At 45.1% G+C, this 20,313-nt stretch overlaps 1 protein-coding gene across 1 annotated transcript in view; it reads right to left on the reverse strand.

Moving 5' to 3' along the window:
- RAB3B (RAB3B, member RAS oncogene family) overlaps positions 1 to 19,609 on the reverse strand; it is a 62,648-nt gene extending 43,039 nt beyond the window's left edge. Inside the window, exons 1-2 of the mRNA XM_041737864.1 lie at positions 19,472 to 19,609; positions 11,045 to 11,272 (exon numbers count right to left, since the gene is read on the reverse strand). Coding sequence (XP_041593798.1) covers positions 11,045 to 11,272 — 228 coding nt within the window. The 5' untranslated portion in view covers positions 19,472 to 19,609. The remainder of the gene's footprint in view (positions 1 to 11,044; positions 11,273 to 19,471) is intronic.
- Between the last annotated feature and the right edge of the window lie 704 nt (positions 19,610 to 20,313).

The raw sequence follows: 20,313 nt of genomic DNA on the forward strand, positions 1-20,313 counted from the left end.
TTAATAATTTATCCTTGAAATAGACATAATCCTTCCTCAGAGCAATCGTATTAAATATTGAAGTGTAAGTCACTAAAATATTTTGGAGTTAGTAGTGATGGTTGCACAATTTTAGGAATACTAAAAATCACTGAACTGTATCCTTTAAAAGGGTGAATTTTATAAGATATGAATTATATCTCAACTTTTAAAGTGTTACTAACTATAACATGAATTGGACCCTGGTACAGTAAAAGGACATTATTTGAAAACTAGTGAAATGTAGATAGTCTATAGTTAAGTTAATAATATTGTACTAATTTTAATTACTTAGTTTTGATAAATGTACCATGGTTATGTAAGATGTTAATATTAGGGAAACTGGGTGAAGGATATATGAGAACTTCCTGTACTCTCCTTGCAAATTTTCTATAAATCTAAAATTATCTAAAAATAAAGTTGATTTTTAAAAATGTTAGTCAGATCATGTAATTCCTCTGCTCAAAACCCTCCCAACTCATTCTGAATAAAACCTGAAGCCTTTCCTTAATTTTTTGAGGAATCTCCATACGGTTTTGCTTAGTGGCTGCACCCACATTCCCACCAACAGTGTACAAGGTTAGACAAGTGTACAGTGGAATAACGGTTCCAATGTCTCCACATCTTCACCACCACTTGTTTTATTTTGTTTTGTTTTGTTTTGTTTTTGTAATAGCCATCCTAACATATATGAAGTAATACCTTATGGTTTTGATTTGCATCTCCTTGATGACTAGTAATGCTGAGCCGTTTTCATATACCTGTTAACCATTTACCTGTCTTCTTTGGGAAAATGTCTTTTCAAGTCCTTTGATAGAACTGCCATATGATCTAGCAATCCCACTTCTGGGCATGGATCCAAAAGAACTGAAATCAGAATCTCAAAGAGGAGGGGATCCCTGGGTGGCTCAGCGGTTTAGCGCCATCTTTGGCCCAGGGTTTGATCCCGGGGCCCTGGGATAGAGTCCCACATCGAGCTCCCCACAGGGAGCCTTCTTCTCCCTCTGCCTGTGTCTCTGCCTCTCTCTCTCTCTCTCTCATGAACAAATAAAATCTTAAAAAAAAAAAAAAATCTCAAAGAGATAGCTGCAATCCCATGTTCACTGCAGCATTTTTCACAATAACCAAGATATGGAAACAATCCAAATGCCCACTGCTAAATAAATGGATATAGAAAGTGTGGTATGCACATATAATGGTATATATTATCCAGCCCTTGAAAAAAGGAAATTCTGCATTTGCAACATATGAATGAACCTGAAGGACATTATGCCAAGTGAAATAAGCCAATCACAGAAAGACAAATATTGCATGATTCTATTTATGACATATCTAAAGTAGTAAAACTCATAGAAGTAGAGAATAGAACAACGGTTTCTAGGGATGCCAGGGTGGCTTAGTCGTCAAGTGTCTGCCTTCTGCTCAGGTCAGAATCCCAGGGTCCTAGGATTGAGCCCCACGTCAGGCTCCTTGCTCAGCTGGGAGCCTGCTTCTCCCTTTCCCTGCTGTTTGTGCTCGCTCTCCCTATCTCTGTCTCTCAAATAAATAAAATCTTTAAAAAAACAAAACAAAAAAGTGGTTTCTGGGGCTGGAGGGAGGGGAAATGGAGAGTTGTTTATTGGTATAAAGTTTCAGTTATACAAAATGAATAAGTTCTAGAGATCTCCTGTATAACAGAGTGCCTATAATTAATAATGCTGTGTTGTGCACTTAAAATTTTATTGAAAAGGTAAATCTCATGTTAAGTGTGCTTATCACAAAAAAAAAAAAAAGAAAAAGAAAAAGATGTGGAGAAGGGGACACAAGAAAACATTTAGATGTGATGAATATGTCTATTACCTTAATTGTGGGGATGGTTTCACACATGTTTGCCTAAGTCCAAATTCATCAAATGATATACATTAAGTATGTACCCTTTTTTTGGTGTCATAAAACTGTTTTTAAAAACTCCAAAGTCTAGTTATGGAATAAATAAGTCATGGAAATAAAGGAGGCAGCATAGGGAATATGGTCAGGGATACCATAATAGCGTTGTGTGCTGACAGCTGATAGCTGTCCTTGTGGTGTAGCATGATGTACAGAGAGGGTGAGTCACCATGTTGTACGCCTGAAACAAACGGAACATTGTGTGTCAGCTATCTTCAAAAATAAAATTTTTTGGATCCCTGGGTGGCGCAGCGGTTTGGCGCCTGCCTTTGGCCCAGGGCGCAATCCTGGAGACCCGGGATCGAATCCCACGTCGGGCTCCCGGTGCATGGAGCCTGCTTCTCCCTCTGCCTGTGTCTCTACCTCTCTCTCTCTCTCTGTGACTATCATAAATAAATAAAAATTTAAAAAAAATAAATAAAATAAAATTTTTTACACAAATTATATATATAGGCCCCTCAGAGGGGGCCTATACACTCCGTCCTTCCCACCAGCTCTCTGGGCTCATCTCTGACCACTGTCCCCCTGTTCCAGCCACATAACCTTACTGCTCCAGGAGTGTGCCAGGGAATCCCCTGCCTCGGGGCCTCAGGGCTTCTGCACGTGCCATTCCTTCTGCTTCTTGTGGAGGGAACAGCTGCACCCCGTGGCATATGACGCAGAGGCAGGAGCTGTGACTGCAGGTACCAGAGGAGTCCAATCCCCTCACAGGAAAAGCTGCACAAAGCACACTACTGCGACACATGACCTTCCTTCATGTCAACCCCCTTTCTTGGGATGTCTCCATTACACTCTCCCTCTTTCCCCATTCTGGAGTGACACCCCCACTGCCTTCCTCCCAGAAATCTTTTTTACCCACTCTTCCCAATACTGAACTCTTCCCTTTAAATTTCCATTGCATTCACTCAGCACCACACATTTTAGTTTTTTACGGTTTTCTAACTTCTTTTTTATCTCCCCAGCTAAACTCTTTGTGCTATTAGGGCACAGCTCTGCCGAGGGAGTCAGCCACCAACCATCGCCCTCAGCACGGGACTGAGAAAGCATTCAGGTGGGCGTCCATCAATTCCCGAAAGACGCGGAGTCCAGCTCAGAGCACGTCCAGATGCCGGTGCCACGAGTCAATCCCTGGGAGTACCAGAGTTAATAATAACAAAAACTACAAAGTAATAATCATTTAGTAGGTGCCAGGCACGAGGTTAAGCATCATTTTATCTCATTCTCTCAGTACTATGTAGGTGCTACTGAAATTACCCTTATTTCAGAAAGAAGAAAGCGAAGCACAGGCCGGTAACAGGACCTGAACAAGGTAACAATGGCAGGAATGGGTTTGTAGCGTGGGCCTGGCTCACCGCTCACCCCACAGCCTCTGCTGCTGAGGACAGGCTGCACTGCTTCCCAAACATGCAAATCATTTCAGGGAATGTCGGAACACTGCCATGAGGCAAAAGCTGAGGCCAGCCTGGACCACAGACCCAGAGAGAGACAGCCCTGCCTCAGAGGACGTTATGATCTGTGAGACCTGACTCATTACAATACGGCCACCTCCTCCATGAAACCCTCACTGATGCTCTCAAGCTGAGAGGGAGCACTCCCTGTCTGAACTCCTTAGGAACTTTCTGTGCCTCTCGAGGCATCATTCATGTTTACAGCATCATTAATATTTGTACACATGTTACATCTGTCTTATTGCACCAGTGCCTCTTAGAGGAAGGGATGGGTCTCACCAGTCCCTATCACAGCCAGCTATATGACGTGTCCTAAAAGCAATCACGCTTTGGCAAATGTTGGTAAAATCTTTCCTTTTGTTGGTAAAGATCTTCCCCAGCATTAACCTGAAAAACTCTGACTCATTTACCAAGACCCAGCTCAAGTGTCCCCTCCTTTGTGAAGCCAAAAATAACTTCCCCAGGCAGAGGTAGCAGCTCCTTTCTCTCTCCTACAGCACTTTATCTCCTTATTGTACCATTCCTATTGTATCATAGCTGTCTATTTGCCCTCATATGACAGTGCCTGGAATGTAATAGGTACGGGGTTATTGAATGAATGAGTACACAAATGGGTTGTAGGCATTTATTTTTCTCCCACATCAGTCTGGATAGAGGTAAGGGGGTGATGACCCAAAAAATGGAGGCCCCTTGAAGCCCCTTGGAGCCAATAAAGACTTCTGGTTAATTCATTTGCAAATTCCAAAGGCAGACTATGCCTGCAATTCTGATTTGACTTCCCATAGTCTTTGTTGTGATTTAAAAAATAAGATTAAATCTCTCCAGCAGCTGGTTCCTACCAGCTTTGGGGAGATGAAAGTGTCAACATGTCTCTGCAGCCACACCAGGAAACTTGCTGCCTAGAAAAATCAGTTCTGATTATCATAAGAGCTAAGTATGAGATGTTGTACTCAGGAACTGTTTCCATATTCCTGGGGCCCCCGGGACCTGTCAGAGCCCCAGCATCCCTATTCAGCCTCTAGCCTCCTCTGTGCTGCCTACCAGTCTCTCTATGGCTGGCCAGCTTATGTTCAGGTGGCCAGATTTCACCTTCCTGAAATGGTAGGATTAACTCCGGAATGTGTTAAGAAACCTTACTGTGGGGGCAGCCTGCGTGGCCCAGCAGTTTAGCGCCACCTTCAGCCCAGGGCGTGATCCTGGAGACCCGGAATCGAGTCCCACGTCGGGCTCCCTGCGTGGAGCCTGCTTCTCCCTCTGCCTGTGTCTCTGCCTCTCTCTGTGTCTCTCATGAATAAATAAGTAAAATCTTTTTTAAAAGGACTGCTTAAGAGCCACAATCCTTCTTAATGTAGGTTTCTGATATGATTATATTTCCCCACATTCCTAAGCTCCATTACATTTATTCCATTCTTTTTTTTTCTTTTAGAGAGGGAGAAAGAGAGAGAGAGAGAGAGCAGAGTAGGGAGGGGCAGAAGGAGAGAGAGAGAGAGACTATGAAGCAGGCTCCACACCTAGCATGGAGCCCTATGCAGGGCTTGATCTCACAACCCTGAGATCATGACCTCAACCAAAATCAAGAGTCCGATGCTTAACTGACCAAGCCACCCAGGCACTCCATATTTACTGCATCCTTATATTACTTGTTCTAAGGTATGTCTTTGACATTCTCAGATTTAATATTCACTACTTTTCATAATTTTAAGTGACTCTCAAGCCATGTGGTAACCTAAATTTCTTCAAGAGGGTGGTGTGGAAGTAAGATAGTTGGTTAGTAAGTGAATCTAGCTGGTGGCTTCCCAACAGCCTATGTCATCTGGTCTTATTGTTCTCAGCTCCCAGTTATGTAGAAAGTCACTTGTTGTTACCATAGAATTCAGGATTCCCAGAAAATCTCTTAAGGCTCCTCTTATTTTTCTCAGTTTTCATTATTCTGCCCAACTTCCCTTCAGAGTGAATGCTTACTTCTCTCTCTTTAATTATTAAGAGTTGTTAGAGGAGGGACTCTCCCTTCCTCCAAGAGGAAGACTGAACATGGAGATAGAGGCATCTAATGCCAACCTGGGTGGGATGCTTTAGGCATGAAGCATTAGTAAGTCTGGGCCACATGGACTTTGACCTTGGATGCATAGTGCAGGAGCTAATTGCTGCTGTCCCATGTTGGCCTGCGATTGGGTTTCTACGTCTACCTGACTCCAGAGTGAAGTATTAGGAAGCTCCACTTCCCTGAAGACTTGGACCAGGTGCTTCACCCTAGCTTTTATCAGTCATAAGGCTGTCACATTACTCCCCATCTCTCTGACTTCTGCATCTATCTCTCATTTGTTTCCAAACTTAAGTAGGGAAGAAAAGGAGTATCATCTCTTGATCACTCAGGAACCTTAATAAAAATTACTGTCTGTTGAGTGTTTAGTCCATGCTAGGCATTATGTTAGTGCTTTACACACTTTCTCCTTTCAATATCATCACCAACACAACAAAACAAGTAGAATTACTTACTTATTTATTTATTTATTTATTTATTTGAGCATGTGCGTGCATGCATGGGTGAGGGGAGGGGGGAGGCAGCGGGGGAGGGAAAGGAAGGCCAAGAATCCCAAGCAGACTCATACTAAGCCTGGAGTCCATCATGGGGCTCTATCTCAAGACCCCAAGATCATGACCTGAGGCAAAACCAAGAGTCAGAGGCTTAACTGACTGAACCTCCCAGGTGTCCCCAAATTAGGTATTTTTTTATCCATGTATTTAGTGTCTATCTTTCCTCCTAGAGGGCAAACTCCACGTGAGCAGGAAAGCTATTTCCCCACAGCTAGTACAACACCTGGCACAATGTCCATGGAATGAGTTAAAGAATGACGTTTACAGTTTGGCTCCACGTAAGTAACTTCACATCTCTGACCTCAAACACCCATTCTTTACGGAGATAATTACCTCCCTGGGTCAGACCGAAGGTGGGAAAGATACAGACAAAGAATGACTGAGATCACACACAAGACGAATTCGCACGGCTGACAATGTGCACGATCCTCTGGTCTCCTGAAGGCTTCAGAGTTCTCTTTCGGCTCTCCTTTGTGTTTCCTCACTTGATCTTCATAACAACTCACGAGGCAAGAAGAGTAAGGATTATTTTCTTCCTTTGATAGTTACGGAAACAAGCCCATGGAAGCGAAGTGTCACTCCGGATCACAGGACTGGAAGGCAGAGCCAAAGTGAACTCTGAGGCCTTCAGAAGACCAGAGGATTGTGCACACTGTCAGCCATGTGAACTCATCGTGTATGTGATTTCAGTCCGAGGTCAGCTCAGTCCTCCCACAGACCCCGAGATTCTTCCCTTGACCAGCACCAGACCCAAAAGTCCGTGCAATGGGCCCCAAATGGAAGTAATGGAAGGCCCTCCCCTGCTCAAGTCTTCCCATACATAGGCCTCTAACAGTTGCTTGGCAACCCTCACCTGGCAGTAAATGGCCTCTGGTCAGGTCTGCTGCTGTGGAGTTACCAAGTCTCTCTCCCTTCACACTTTTGCATGCTTCCACTCTGTATTAACGAGACTGCTCCCCTACCCCCACATCCTGAGTCTTCTCACATCCACAGACGGGGCTCTCAGGGACCTATGTAGCCAGGACCCCGAACAAAGCACTACCAATACCTTCATCACCCAACATCCGCCAGAGATGATAGAAACTTCTTTTGTGAATGGTCCTGCTCAGCAATGCTCATAACCTCCTCTTATTCCCTCTCTACCTTCCACTCTGACAATGGCTTTCTGAAATCCCCTAAGAGATCAAATTGGCTGGAGAAATTTAATTGAACATTTCAGACCACGCTAGTTCTGTTTCAGCACCCCTGGAACCACAGGAGGAAAGCCTGGGAGGGGACCCAGTCAGACTTTGCATATGGATCAGGAGCCAAGGAAAAAGGAACCTAACATTTATTGTGTTCCTGATATGTGCCAGGCATAATACTATGTTATCACATGCAGCCCCCATCGACAAACCTGTGAGCCTTTTATAGCTGAAGATATTATTTATTCATGGAAATTAAGTAACTTACTAGAGCTCACACAGCTTTAAAAAAATCACAGAACCTGTGTTTATAAAAGCAAATATGTGTAAGTAGATATATATCTATCTAGATATCTAGAGGAGATATATGTTCCTCCTTCTTCCTAAACAATTAATTGATCATCAAATTCTATAAATTCTAGTTCTAAATCTCTCTCCTATTTCCATCTCTTAGGTCATCTTGACACTGTCTAGTATACATCCCAAATGGCTGTGTTCTCCCAAAATTCATACATTTGAAGCTCTAACCCCCAATTTGGCTCTATTTCAAGACGGGGATTCTAAGTTAGTGATTAAGGTTAATTGAGGCCATAAGGGTGGGGTCCTGATCTGATAGGATTAGTGTCCTTATACGAAGAGACACCAGAGAGCCCCCTCACTCTCCATAAGCACCAAAGAAGGGCCATGTGAGCACACAGCTAGAAGGCAGCCACCTGCAACCCAAGGGGAGAGCTCTCGCCAGATATCATCCAGGCTGGCACCCTGTTCTTGGACTTCCAGTCTCTACAACAGTGAGAAAATAAATTTCTGTTGTTTAAGCTACTCAGTCTGTGCTATTTTGTTACTGCAGCCTGAGCAGGCCCTTATAACTTACCCAAACCACTGGTTTCTTTGCTTCCATCTGTCCTCCAAACTAAAGCAAGGGATTATTCTAAGATGCAAATCTGACCTTATTAAAACCCTTCTATGGCTCCCCACTGTCTGGTAATGGTCTCTAAATTTAAACCCCTGTAAGTAAGGCCATGTGAGCATATACCCACAATATTCGTATATTTACTTAGATTGTATGTACATATATATTTACTTCTGTAACAAAAGATGCTAAAATACATTAAAATTACATGATGAATATTTAAATGCTTACATTTTAATGTATTTATGAACAATACAGACTTTTTTTTGCTATAGGAAACATATGCACACATGCACAAAATCTCTTTGCTCATTTTTTTTTGCAAAAGCTATATGATTGACTATGTCAGATCTAATCTGATCATCACTGATTTTACCTCAAAACATGTTTGACAATGAACTTGTGCTGGGAGTCAGAGAAACATCAGTTCAGCCATTTTCCGTGCCTAGTTGGGCTCACTACACTGAGTATAGTCTTCAGGCAGAGGTTTCTTTGCAGGACACTTTTAACATTACATATCCATCGTGAAGGCTTATTTAGTGAAAATTAGGTAGTATAATCAATAAAGTCACTGCAAAAGCTCACAATGCTCTGAACATAAAGAAAGGAGTGAGGGAGTCACCACTGCCAGTCCTTTAGAGCAAACTGTCCTCTCTCACTTGAAGACTTTTTGAGTTCAGGATATGTGACCATGTGATGTGGAGATCAAATGAAGACATCTATGTCAATCCATATTGGAAATATTGGTAAGCATGCATTTTATGTTCATAGATAAAAATAAACTCTAAGAGTTTCTTTAGCTCTGTAAACAATCATCAGGTAGGTAAACTCTGACCCATGACAAGAAACTTCTGTATGCTGTGCAAGGTCTCCCCGACCCTCCAGCCCTTGCCTGATAGCCTATCCAGCAAATTTCTCTCTCAGCACCCTTCCCGGCTCCTCACAGCCTTGCTCCAGTTCCCCTGTATTCTCACCATTCCCTGATTTTCTGTGCTCTTACCTCTCTGTGTGTTGGCTGTGAAGAGAATGTCAGATAACACAAGAGGAAGCACCCGGCACATTGATTCTCACCACGAGATCGGTGAACCAAATGGTAGTTAAACCAAAGTGGTTCTTCAATTTTAGCCTGCCTCCAAACCACCTGGAAGGCTCGTTATAACACACATTGTTGGGCCATCACTCAGAGTTTCTCATCTGAGGAGGGGCATGAGAATTTGCATTTTTAAAAAGATTTTATTTATTTATTCATGAGAGACCACAGAGAGAGGCAGAGACATAGGAAGAGGGAGAAGCAGGCTCCATTCAGGGAGCCCGACGCGGAACTCGATCCCAGGACTCCAGGATCACGCCCTGAGCCAAAGGCAGATGCTCAACCAATGAGCCTCGCAGGCATCCCAAGAGGATTTGCATTTCTAACAAATTCCCAGGTAATGCTGATGATGCTGACTTGGAGACCACACTTCTAGAACCAATGAACTAAGTAGTTTGTTTAGCTTCTCACATTTCTAGTAACTCATAATTCCTCAATACTTTTAATAGAGACTAAATGAACAAAATAAACTTTTATCTCTATATAAATTAACACTTAACTTGATCATAAACAGAAATATGGGCTCTGTAAAACCTAACACACAGTGTAGAGAAAAGAGCACAAAGTTTGGAATCAGAAGGTCTGAGCAGGAATCCCACTTGCAACTGTGTGGTTGACCTAAGGCAAGTTAATTACCAAGTCAGAATTTTTTTCTTCTGTAAAATAGGAGTGAATTAAAATAATATCTGACCCGTGGGGTTAATTGTAAGATAATAATATATGGAGAAAATTTACAAAATGAAAAGTATTGTATACAGCTAATAAGATATATGCACAATGTATTAATGTACACTTAGGTTGAATGGAGAGATAATAACACATGCTTTGAATACTTTAAATCACTAATTTTCAAAATTTCCAATCCTAGAACTAATTTATTATTGATAAGTATATGGTCTACATTTTGCTATATCATCTCAAATATGTATATATTTTATTAGTACCACAGTAGATACCAACAATAGTACCTGTGGTGGCCAGCTTCTAAGATGGTCGCCAATGATCCTCACCTCCCAGGATTCATACCTTTGGGTACTTTCCTCCTACACTAAATCAGTGAACAATAGACTACTCTAAGGCTAAGTAATAAGAGACATTGCCACTTTCTCTCTGGTTTCTTGGATCTCTCCCCCGGGAGACGCCATGAAGATACTTAAACAACTCCATGGAGAGAACCACATGGAACTAAATCTTCCTGCTAACAGCCAATACCTCACACATTAGTAAGCCACTTTGGAATGGGATCCTCCAGCCTCATTCTAACCTTCAGTTGACAGCAACCCAAGCCAATATCTGGCTGCAACCTCATACGAAGCCATAAGACAGAAACCAAGCCACTCCCAAATGTTTGATCTACAGAAACTGTGTAATAATGAATTATTGTTGTTTTAAGCCATCAAGTTTTGAGTGATTTGTTATCCAGTGATGGATTATGGACACAGGAACTAACATTTACTGTGCATTTACCACATTCCAGGAACTATGCTAGGAACCAACAGCCCTATGCTGTAGATGATATTATAATCCCCAAAGGAAAGGGTAACCTAGAGAGATTAAATAATTTAGTCAAGATTCCAAGATTAATAAGTGGCAGAACTGGAAATCAAATCCAAATTTCTACCAACAAAGCTCAGATTCTTGGCCACTCATTTGTATGAGCAGGATATAGGCTCTTAGACAGCTAAGCAGTAGAAGCAACCGAGCCCCCCAGAGGGGAGAAACGTCTGCAGTTCAGGGGCTGGACCTTCAACAGCTCTAGTGCTTGATGCCATAAGACTCAGGAATTCCAAACTTGCCCCACCTCCCACTCCTCACACCAGCAGACTAGTCGCCCTCCAAGATAATCCCATACAAGATGCCCAGGACTCACCCAGATCTGCAGCTTCACTCGCTTCTCATGGCGGTAGACAGTCTTCACCTTGAAGTCAATCCCTACAGTGCTGACAAAGGCTGGGGTAAAGGTGTCATCGGCATAGCGGAAGAGGAAGGAGGTTTTGCCAACACTGCTGTTGCCAATGATGAGCAGTTTGAACATGTAGTCAAAATTCTGGTCGGAAGCATCTTTGACTCCAGCTTTACTATCAGTCACTGAAGCCATCTGTAGGAGAGACCCATGGTTACTCAGGAACATACCTCCAGTGTCACCAATCCTTAACGGCCACTCCACCATTCACACACATACTCTCCACCCGAGCATCATTGAAGAAACACAAACAGCACAGAATCACTCCAGTCCTGTACCTGCCTCCAAATGTTGTCTCAGGATTGGGGTGGAACCTGGTTCCTCCCATTCATCCCTTCAGCAAATATTTATTGAGCATGTTGCTCTAGGTCAAGCCCTGTGCTTGGTAAAATGACTACGGATATGAATCAGACATGGTGTATGACCTCTGAGTGGTCACAGATCACAGTAAAAAAGCACATAAACACAGGGTAACAAGGCAGTAGATAAGTCGTAAGACAGAGGGAAGCCTTGTCCAAGGAAGCTCACAAGAAACATCTAACATCTAACCCAACTTGAAGGCGTGATGGTCAAGGAGAGTCCCTAGTAGGAAGCAGCTTCTGAGCTGAGTTTTGCAAACCAAAAGCCAAAATAGTAAACACATGAATATCCCAGGGAAGGCTCAGCACAGGGCATTCATTCCCCTTTGAAAAGCGTTCATAATTCCTCATAGCTCTACGACTGAGCCCAAACTGTTCAACTTGACCAAGAACCAACTAACCAAAGAATAACCTCTGTAAACTTTATCTTCCCCCTAAGCCTTGTCCCTACCGACCTGTGCCACTTTTATATCAAATTACACTTTAAATATGCCATTTTATTTCTTGCTTTGTCCTTTAGACATGTATTCTTTGTTTACAACACTCTTCTAATAAAATCCTGTTCATCCTTATAGATGCAAATGAAGTCTCACCTTCCCCACTCATGCAGAAGCCTCTGTGTCCCCAGAGCACACTCACAGCACTGCTATCATTTCAAAACTGTTGGAATGGGATCCTCAGCTCCTCCTTTAGACCAAGCATCCTCCTCCTCCTTTAGACCAAGTATCTTGTACTTCATGTACTTCATCCTGCATCTCTAGCCTCTAGCACAAGTCCTAGTACATAATCAGCACTCAGTAAGTGTGTGCTGGATTAATAGAAGTTACATCATCCCTCTGGGATTTAATCTCATCATCTAGAAAATGGAGAGGACAATTTCTGCCCTTCTTTCCTTACAGGGCTTTTACAGGACTCAAATGAGATGACAATAAGTAAGACCTTAATAAACTGGTAAATCCCACACAGCTATGAACATAAGTCATTATTATTCCAAATCCTTTAAAGCCTTGATCCTTTATTTATTTGTTTGTTCACTCATCTATTCAGCAAGTATTTGTTTATGTGCCAGGGCTTCCCTGAGATCCCTGCTCTCTCAAATCTGCCACCACCTCTTTTCCTAGAACACTTTGGATCTGAACCCTATAATCCAGCACTCAGTCCCATAGTCCTGTTGGTGTAGCAGGCACCCTATTTCTCTACCTGCAATCTCCCCTTATGTTCCGCAGTGGTTTGTTAGACAGGCTGTGTAAGTGATTAGAGGAGGGTGGGAGGACAGCCCTCCCGTGAGATAATGTCCAGGGTATCATGCTTTTCAGAAATTCCTGTTTTTGTTTCTCAAAGGAAAAGAAAGAGATTTTGACTGGTGGATTTATCTCTGTGAGCCTCTCAGGCGAGCTGTAAGGACACGGAACTGACAAATGTAGAAAGTTTAAAGCTCTCTTGAAGAAAGGTAAGACAAGTAAGTGGGGTTATTAAAAGCCCTTTAATATGCCACCACTAGCCTCCAGTGGTCCCTGTTCTTCCTTCTCTTTCCTCCCAGCTCTCAAGCCTTTATCTGAGACCCTGAGCCCCATTCCTATATCAATCTGCCCCATGACAACGCTCATCAGTGGGTGTGGAACATGCCCAGGACACTTGGACACTTACAACATTTACATGGAAGAAGAAGGTGAGATTGGAGAAGAGGGTGCCATTGCTTGCTTAAACTGTCTTATAGACCTAACTTTTCAACTTTTCATGATACAAGATGCAGAGCCTGTTTCAAGAATTGGCAATTCAAAGGAATTAGCCTTTTTCCTACTTAAAACTAGAGAAGCAACCACAACAACTTCACACCATCCTCCATTCTGCTGCCAGTCGTTTTTGTTTGTTCACGAGAAATTTCTGCTTTGAAAGTATTCATTATAAAAAATTAGAAAAGAACACAAGACACCCCATCCACTCAGAAACTACCACTATTAACATTTAAATGTATTCCCTCCCTTATTTTCTTTTTCAAAAATTCTATTTAAATTCAATAAACATATAATGCTCTCCCTTATTTTCTCATGTAACAAATTACCATCTGTTTTTAAATTATATTTTATTATTTTTTCATTTAAAAAGTAACACATACATTGAAAAAAATTCTAATTTCTACTATTTGCAAACATGATCATATCACCATCTGTAGTTGGCATTATTTTCTTAATTTTTACCATAAACAATAAGTAATATGTAACCTAAGGTTTATAGTGAAGAGTTAGTTGAGCTTCCATCCCTGATCCCAGCCTCTCCTCTCCCCAGAAGCAAACATGTTACCAATTTATGCATCCTTCAGGGTTAGTCTTTGCATATATGAACATAGAGATGTTTATACTTCTTATCTATATATAAATGATAGCTTACCATATATCCTTGTCTGTATCTTCTATGTATATTTTAGTAGCTGAGATCATACTTCCCATTAGTTGTATATCCTGCTCCTTTTCACTTAACATTATATCACAATATTTTTCTGAGACTTGTACAGCACTTCATAAACATCATTTCAATTGACTACATTGTATTCCATCCTATGGATATGTCATAGGACCAATTTCTAATATTGCACCTTTATTTTTCTATTTTTAATTATTATAAATTAAATCAGAGTGGTTCATGTCTTTAGATAAATATTTGCTCAGTTTCTTATTTATTTCCTTAAAAACAAACTCTAGAAATGGAACTGCTGGTCAAAGAATAACATGCCTGAAACACAGATTTGATCCTTACCTCATTTCAGGTCCTCTATCTCATTTTATCCTCTAAGCCTGGGAGACAAAATTAGATGGACAGACATTATTATTGCCATTTAATCAAGATAGAAACTGAGGACCAGAAATTAAGGATTTGCTCAAGCTTGACAGCCAACAGAAGAGACTAGACCTAGTACCGTGTATCGTTATAGGGAAGTTCAAAATCCCTGCTCTGTTCTTCAGCTGAATTTTTGGGCAAGTCTTATCACCTCTTTAAGTCACAGCAGTTTTACTTTAAAATATAGAAAATACCACCTACTTCACAGAGTCATGGTACAAATAGAATGAGAAGTTACCATATGTAATTAATCTAGCATGGTTTCTTGGCCCATGAGAAGTACTCAATAAATATTATTTCACTGGCCCCTTTAAGTCACTTCTGCAGTCAACTCTTGTTCAACTGTTCTCTCCCTAATCTGGACTACGTTACTGGAGCATTACAATTAGCCACCTGCCTCCTCTTCTGGATTCATCTGGGTTTTGTCCATCCTTACACTCTATCAACACTGGACCCATAGCAAATTTTTAGGGCATGTTACTCCTTTCGATAAACATTTATTGAGCATTTGCCATGTGCCAGACTATTGATGTAAATGTCATATTATTGGTCTTCATTTTTTCTGATGCAACTGTTTACACTCTTAGATTTTTGGAATAAGAAGGGATTTGGGGGCAGCCCGGGTGGCTCAGCAGTTTAGCTCTGCCTTCAGCCCAGGGCCTGATCCTGGACGCCCGGGATCGAGTCCCACACTGGGCTCCCTGCGTGGAGCCTGCTTCTCCCTCTGCCTGTGTCTCTGCCTCTCTCTCTCTCTCTCTGTGTCTCTCATGAATAAATAAATAAAATCTAAAATAATAATAATAATAATTTTTTTTTTAAAAAAGAAGGGATTTGGGAGTGGCAGCTTTATCATAACAAAAAGCCTGGCTCCCAGTTTTCCCATAATTCAATGTATGAACTTGGGGCAAGTCACTTAAACTCTGAACCTCAATGTTCTCATCTATGATACGATATGAAAGAAAGCATCGCAGAAAGCTGCTATGAATTTAAAATAAGAGAATACATATAAATGTGCTTCATACACCATGTTGAGAAAAACACATGTGGCCTCCTGGAGAATCAACAGGAAAAGTGCCTGCTTTTATGAGGTATGTCTGCCACAGGAAGTGAGGCAAGAGTAGAAACTAGTTTGTTTTCTTTCTTCCTTTTTCTTTTTCTTTCTTTTTCTTTCTTTTTGATATTTTATTAATTTATTTGACAGAGAGGGAAAGAGAACACAAGCAGGGGGAGCAGCAGAGGGAGAGGGAGAAGCAGGCTCCCCTCCGAACAGGGAGCCCAATGTGGGGCTCCATCCCAGGACCCTGGGATCATGACCCAAGTTGTAGGCAGACACCTACACAACTGAGCCACCTAGGCACCCCTAAAAATTAGTTTCATTCAGTTCCTAATCTGATCCACTTCCCTTCATTTCCCAGGTTAAAAAAAATGAGGCTCCATAAAGACAAGTGATTTGTCCAAGGTTATACAGCAAATCAGTTGGAGTATTATGACTAGACCTTGTTATTTAATGACTCCCAGATTGGATTAGGCTCAGGGAAATTTAAAACTTCACATTTTTAGGGTGAGTAAAGAAGCATATCTAGCAACCTGAGCAGCTCTTTCCTAGCACTTGCTACCATACTGTCAACATCTGTTTATGGGCACACAGCATAGCTTTCCCAGTAGGTGGTGTGAGAATAGGGAGGGGCCGGAGGGCAGAGAGGTTCTGTTGAAAGGTACATTCAGATGGAAGCCTCCAAGGGAATCTTTTCAGGAAGGTGGCAGGGGCTACAGACATTTGGAAGAGAGGCCAAAAGCAGCCCAGCAGGCAGCCGCCTGAGGCAGATATGAGTGCAGAATGTATTTATAAGATAAGCATCAATCCGATCTTCCCTGTCTTTTGTGGCAGTCACAGAAATGATAGAGCGGCGGAGCTCACTGTCTCCGTGACAAGCAATAAAGATGAAGGCCCAGGGACTATTTGTTTGTTTGTTTGTTTTTTAATTTTTATTTATTTATGATAGTCACAGAGAGAGAGAGAGAGGCAGAGACATAGGCAGAGGGAGAAGCAGGCTCCATGCACCGGGAGCCCGACGTGGGATTCGATCCCGGGTCTCCAGGATCACGTCCTGGGCCAATGAAGGCAGGTGCCAAATCGCTGCACCACCCAGGGATCCCCCAGGGACTATTTGGGAAGTCATCTCTGGTCCCAAGCTGGGGAAAAGAGGGAAATGGCCCCTCCAAAGACAAATAAGGCTTCCAGTCTGATAGGCAGCAGAAACAAGCACCTAAGGAAGAAACTAACTCCAGAGAGGAAAGAGAGGAGAGAGCCCTACTCTCTAGTAAGAGATCAACGCTTTACATTTAGTAAACAAGTGAATGAATGAACTTCTCTTTTGATGGACAGAGCACAAGATTGAGTCTGAGACCTGGGCTGGGCCCAGCTCTCTCTCAGCAGTTGTGAACCTTAGGCTGATCAGTTTCCTCATCTATACAATGAGTTAATCAAAGACTTCCTAGAAGAGTGCTGTAAGAATTACACTCTCCCAGTATATGGGAGAGTGCTTTATAAATCTCTTAACAATTTTTTTTTTATCTGTCTACTTCATGTTTTCTTCTACCAAGTCATCCTGGGTAGTGGAAATAGCTTGGGGTTCCAAATCACACAAACTAGATTCAGCATCCAGGTCTGTCATTTATTAGCTGTGAGACCTTGGTAAGAAATTTTACATGACTAAGACACAGTTTCCTATTTGTAAAACAAGCATTGTTGGGGAAATTATAGTCAATGTTGGTAAAGCATCTAGATAATACACGATATACAGCAGGTGCTCAATAAATGTACTCCATCTTCCCACTGGGAACATTTATTTAGGATAGGAAGAGGAGTTGGGCAAATGTGGACCTTATCATATTATAGATAAACTCCTCCCTAAAGCCATACTCGACTAACTTTTCTAATTCAACCTTTCTTTGGACATTCCCCAGGCCAGCACCACCAGCCCAGTGCAGCCCACCTCCTCACGGTTTCCTCCAGTCTCTTAGAGCCACAGAAACCGTATATTAGCTAGCACTTATTGCCCACCTACTAACTGCCAGGCATGCTCAGTGCTTTCAGTGTATTCCATCTCACACAGAATGTAGGCACGCCTGCGTAATACCAGTGGCCTCTCTCTTTTGTACACTGCTTTATAGTTTATGAGGCTCTTTTCACCCATGTTATCATGTTTCATCCTTACAATAATTCAGGGATGGGGGATGAACAGGTCATTTGTTCCTGAATGAATCAACATTCACGGAGTACCTCCTGTGCATCACACCCTGTGCTGTACTCTGGGGAGATGGGGAGGAACTGTAAGGAGTTCCGAGCTCAGGGGGGAAATCTTTTAAAGCATCCTCTATAGGTTATTGGTATCTCTCTTCACATCATACTCCTTAAGAAACTGGAGATTTATTTATTGAACTGGAGATCATTTTAGAGTTTTGCCTTTTCCCAGAGTGTTTCCTCTGATAGGAACACACTGTGCTCCACATCCAATCCTTCATGACCAGAAAGCCTTCCCTTACCCATCCATCTTCTTCTGGCAAAATGTCTTCTCTGGCTAACACACTACCAAGGCTTCCCACTACCATAGCTGGGGCTTTTCATGGAATTCCAGGGTCTTTCTCCCTTAATATGCACAGAACAGGTGGGCACCCACCTGTGAACACATATTCCTTTTATTGTCCCTAACCCCTTTCCATCTGAATTCCAGGAAGTTGAGATGGAAGGCCTTGCCTCTCTTGCATTCCGCTCCACACCTTTAGCAGCTTCCAGAGGCTGCCTCCTTGCCCTCCCTAAAGTCCTTCCCACATTTGGATTCTAGAACAGAGGCGGCCAGTGGATGAATTTTTCTGTCCAAAATTCTCTCCTTCTCTGTGATCCCAGGTGGCAGTGGAACAGAGTTCAGTGCCTGCACCCCCGCCCCGGCCTTCTGAGTGGCTAGGACTCGTTTAGCACCCGGGTGCCCATGGACTTCACTACGGGCCCCATTATGTTTCCACCTTCACACAACCCACACCTGGCTTCCTCCAGCCCAACCCAGCACACCCATTGCGCGGTCTCCAAGCTCCCGACGGTTCCTCCGCACCCCACCACCCGCTCCCCGCCCGCTCCCGCCCGATCTCCGCCCGCTCTCCGCCGGATCCCGCTAGCCCCCCGCCCGATCCCCGCCCGCCCTCCGCCGGATCCCGCTAGCTCTCCGCCGGATCCCTGCCCGATCCCGCCCGATCCCCGCCCGATCTCCGCCGGATCCCGCTAGCTCCCCCCCCCGCGGATCCCCGCCCGCTCCCCGCCCGCCCTCCGCCGGATCCCGCTAGCTCTCCGCCGGATCCCTGCCCGATCCCGCCCGCTCCCCGCCCGATCTCCGCCCGCTCCCGCCCGATCTCCGCCCGCTCTCCGCCGGATCCCGCTAGCTCCCCGCCCGATCCCCGCCCGCCCGCTCACCGCGGGATCCCGCTAGGTCCCCGCCCGCTCCCCGCCGGATCCCGCCAGCTTCCCGCCCGCCCCACGCCCGATCCCGCTTGCTCCCCGCCCGCTCCCCGCTGCCAGCCCCCAGGCGCCCGCAGCCCGGGTCCCAGGCCACCGCCCTGTCCCCCGCGCCCCGCCCCTCCCTCCGCAGTCTGGGTAGACCCAGCCGGGCCCCCCGCTCCCCGCTCTGAGCCGCGCCTCCAGGCCCCCCACGGCCATCCCGCCCGCCGGCCTCGGGCTCCGCGTCCCTTCCGCTCCCAGCTCCCGGCTCACAGCCCGTCGCCCTGTTCCTCGGTCCCCGAGCAGCACCCAGCGCTGCCCAGCGCCCCTCCCCTCGCGGCCCGCACCCCCGTCCCGCACCGTCTGGCTCAGTCCGTCCCTACGTGTCCCCGCCCGCAACGCCCCGAGTCCCCCAGCGGCCGCTCGCGCTCCCCCACCTCCCGCCGCCCCTGCCCTCGGAGCAGCCCTCGGCGCCCCTCCCCGGGCCAGCGCCTCGCCCCGGCCGCGGTGCCCCGGCCGCGGTGCCCCCTCCGCAGGCCTCCCGCCGCCCTGCTCCTCGGGGTCCCTCCCGCCGCCCGCGCCCCTGGCCCCGCTCGCCGCCGCCAGCGCCCCGATTCCCTCCGGGAGGGGAACCCGGGCCGCGCCCCTTACCTGGGACTCCGGGCGCGGGACCAGCGGCTGGCCGCCGGCAAAGCAGCGGGACTGCAGATCGGGCGGCCGGGGGCGCAGCGGGGCTCGCGGACCGGGCGGGGCGGGCGCCCACGGCGGCTACTTGGGGCTGAGGCGCCAGCGACTGCGCGGAGGCCCCGCCCACGGCCGCCCAGGCCCCGCCCACGGCCGCCCGATGGGGCGGGGCCCGCGTCCGTCCCGCCCCGCCCCAGGCTCGAGCTGCCGCCAGGTGTAGGAAATCCGTGGTACCTTGGGCCCCCGCCCCCCCACCCCGAGTTCGCCGATACCTGGGCGACTACTGTGATTTGTCACGTCTCATCCCGCAGACTGAACTTACGACGGTGATCAGAGAGCTTTAATAATAATGTAGATGATGACGGGGACCTGGCTTTGCCATTATTGCCCAGGCACTCTCCTGTCATGTCGCTTGACGCTCACAAAAGCCCAGGGAGAAAGGCCGAACTGGACCGCTGACTACGAGAAGAAATGAGGTCAGAAACCTGGGCCTTGTCCTCTACCTTAAGCACTCCTTTACGTCCCGCAACCCATCGATCCCGTAATAATATCTCCTTAAATATCCCACCCTGCCCTTCCTCTCCACGTCCACAGCTCTCACTCTGGTTCAGGCCTCATCTCTTCTTACCTGCACTGCTGTAACAGCCTTCTACGGACCTCCACACTTGCACTCTCCAACTCATTCTGTACACCAGCAGCCTGAGCGATTGTTCTAAATATCACCATGTTACCATCAACCTTATTAAAACAAAACAAACCCTTTCAATGGCTCCCCTTTATTAGCAGTAGCTTGGAGTGAGAAAATGTTA

The sequence above is a fragment of the Vulpes lagopus genome, chromosome 23 (genome assembly GCF_018345385.1).
Source record: "Vulpes lagopus strain Blue_001 chromosome 23, ASM1834538v1, whole genome shotgun sequence".
Classification (NCBI taxonomy): domain Eukaryota; kingdom Metazoa; phylum Chordata; class Mammalia; order Carnivora; family Canidae; genus Vulpes; species Vulpes lagopus.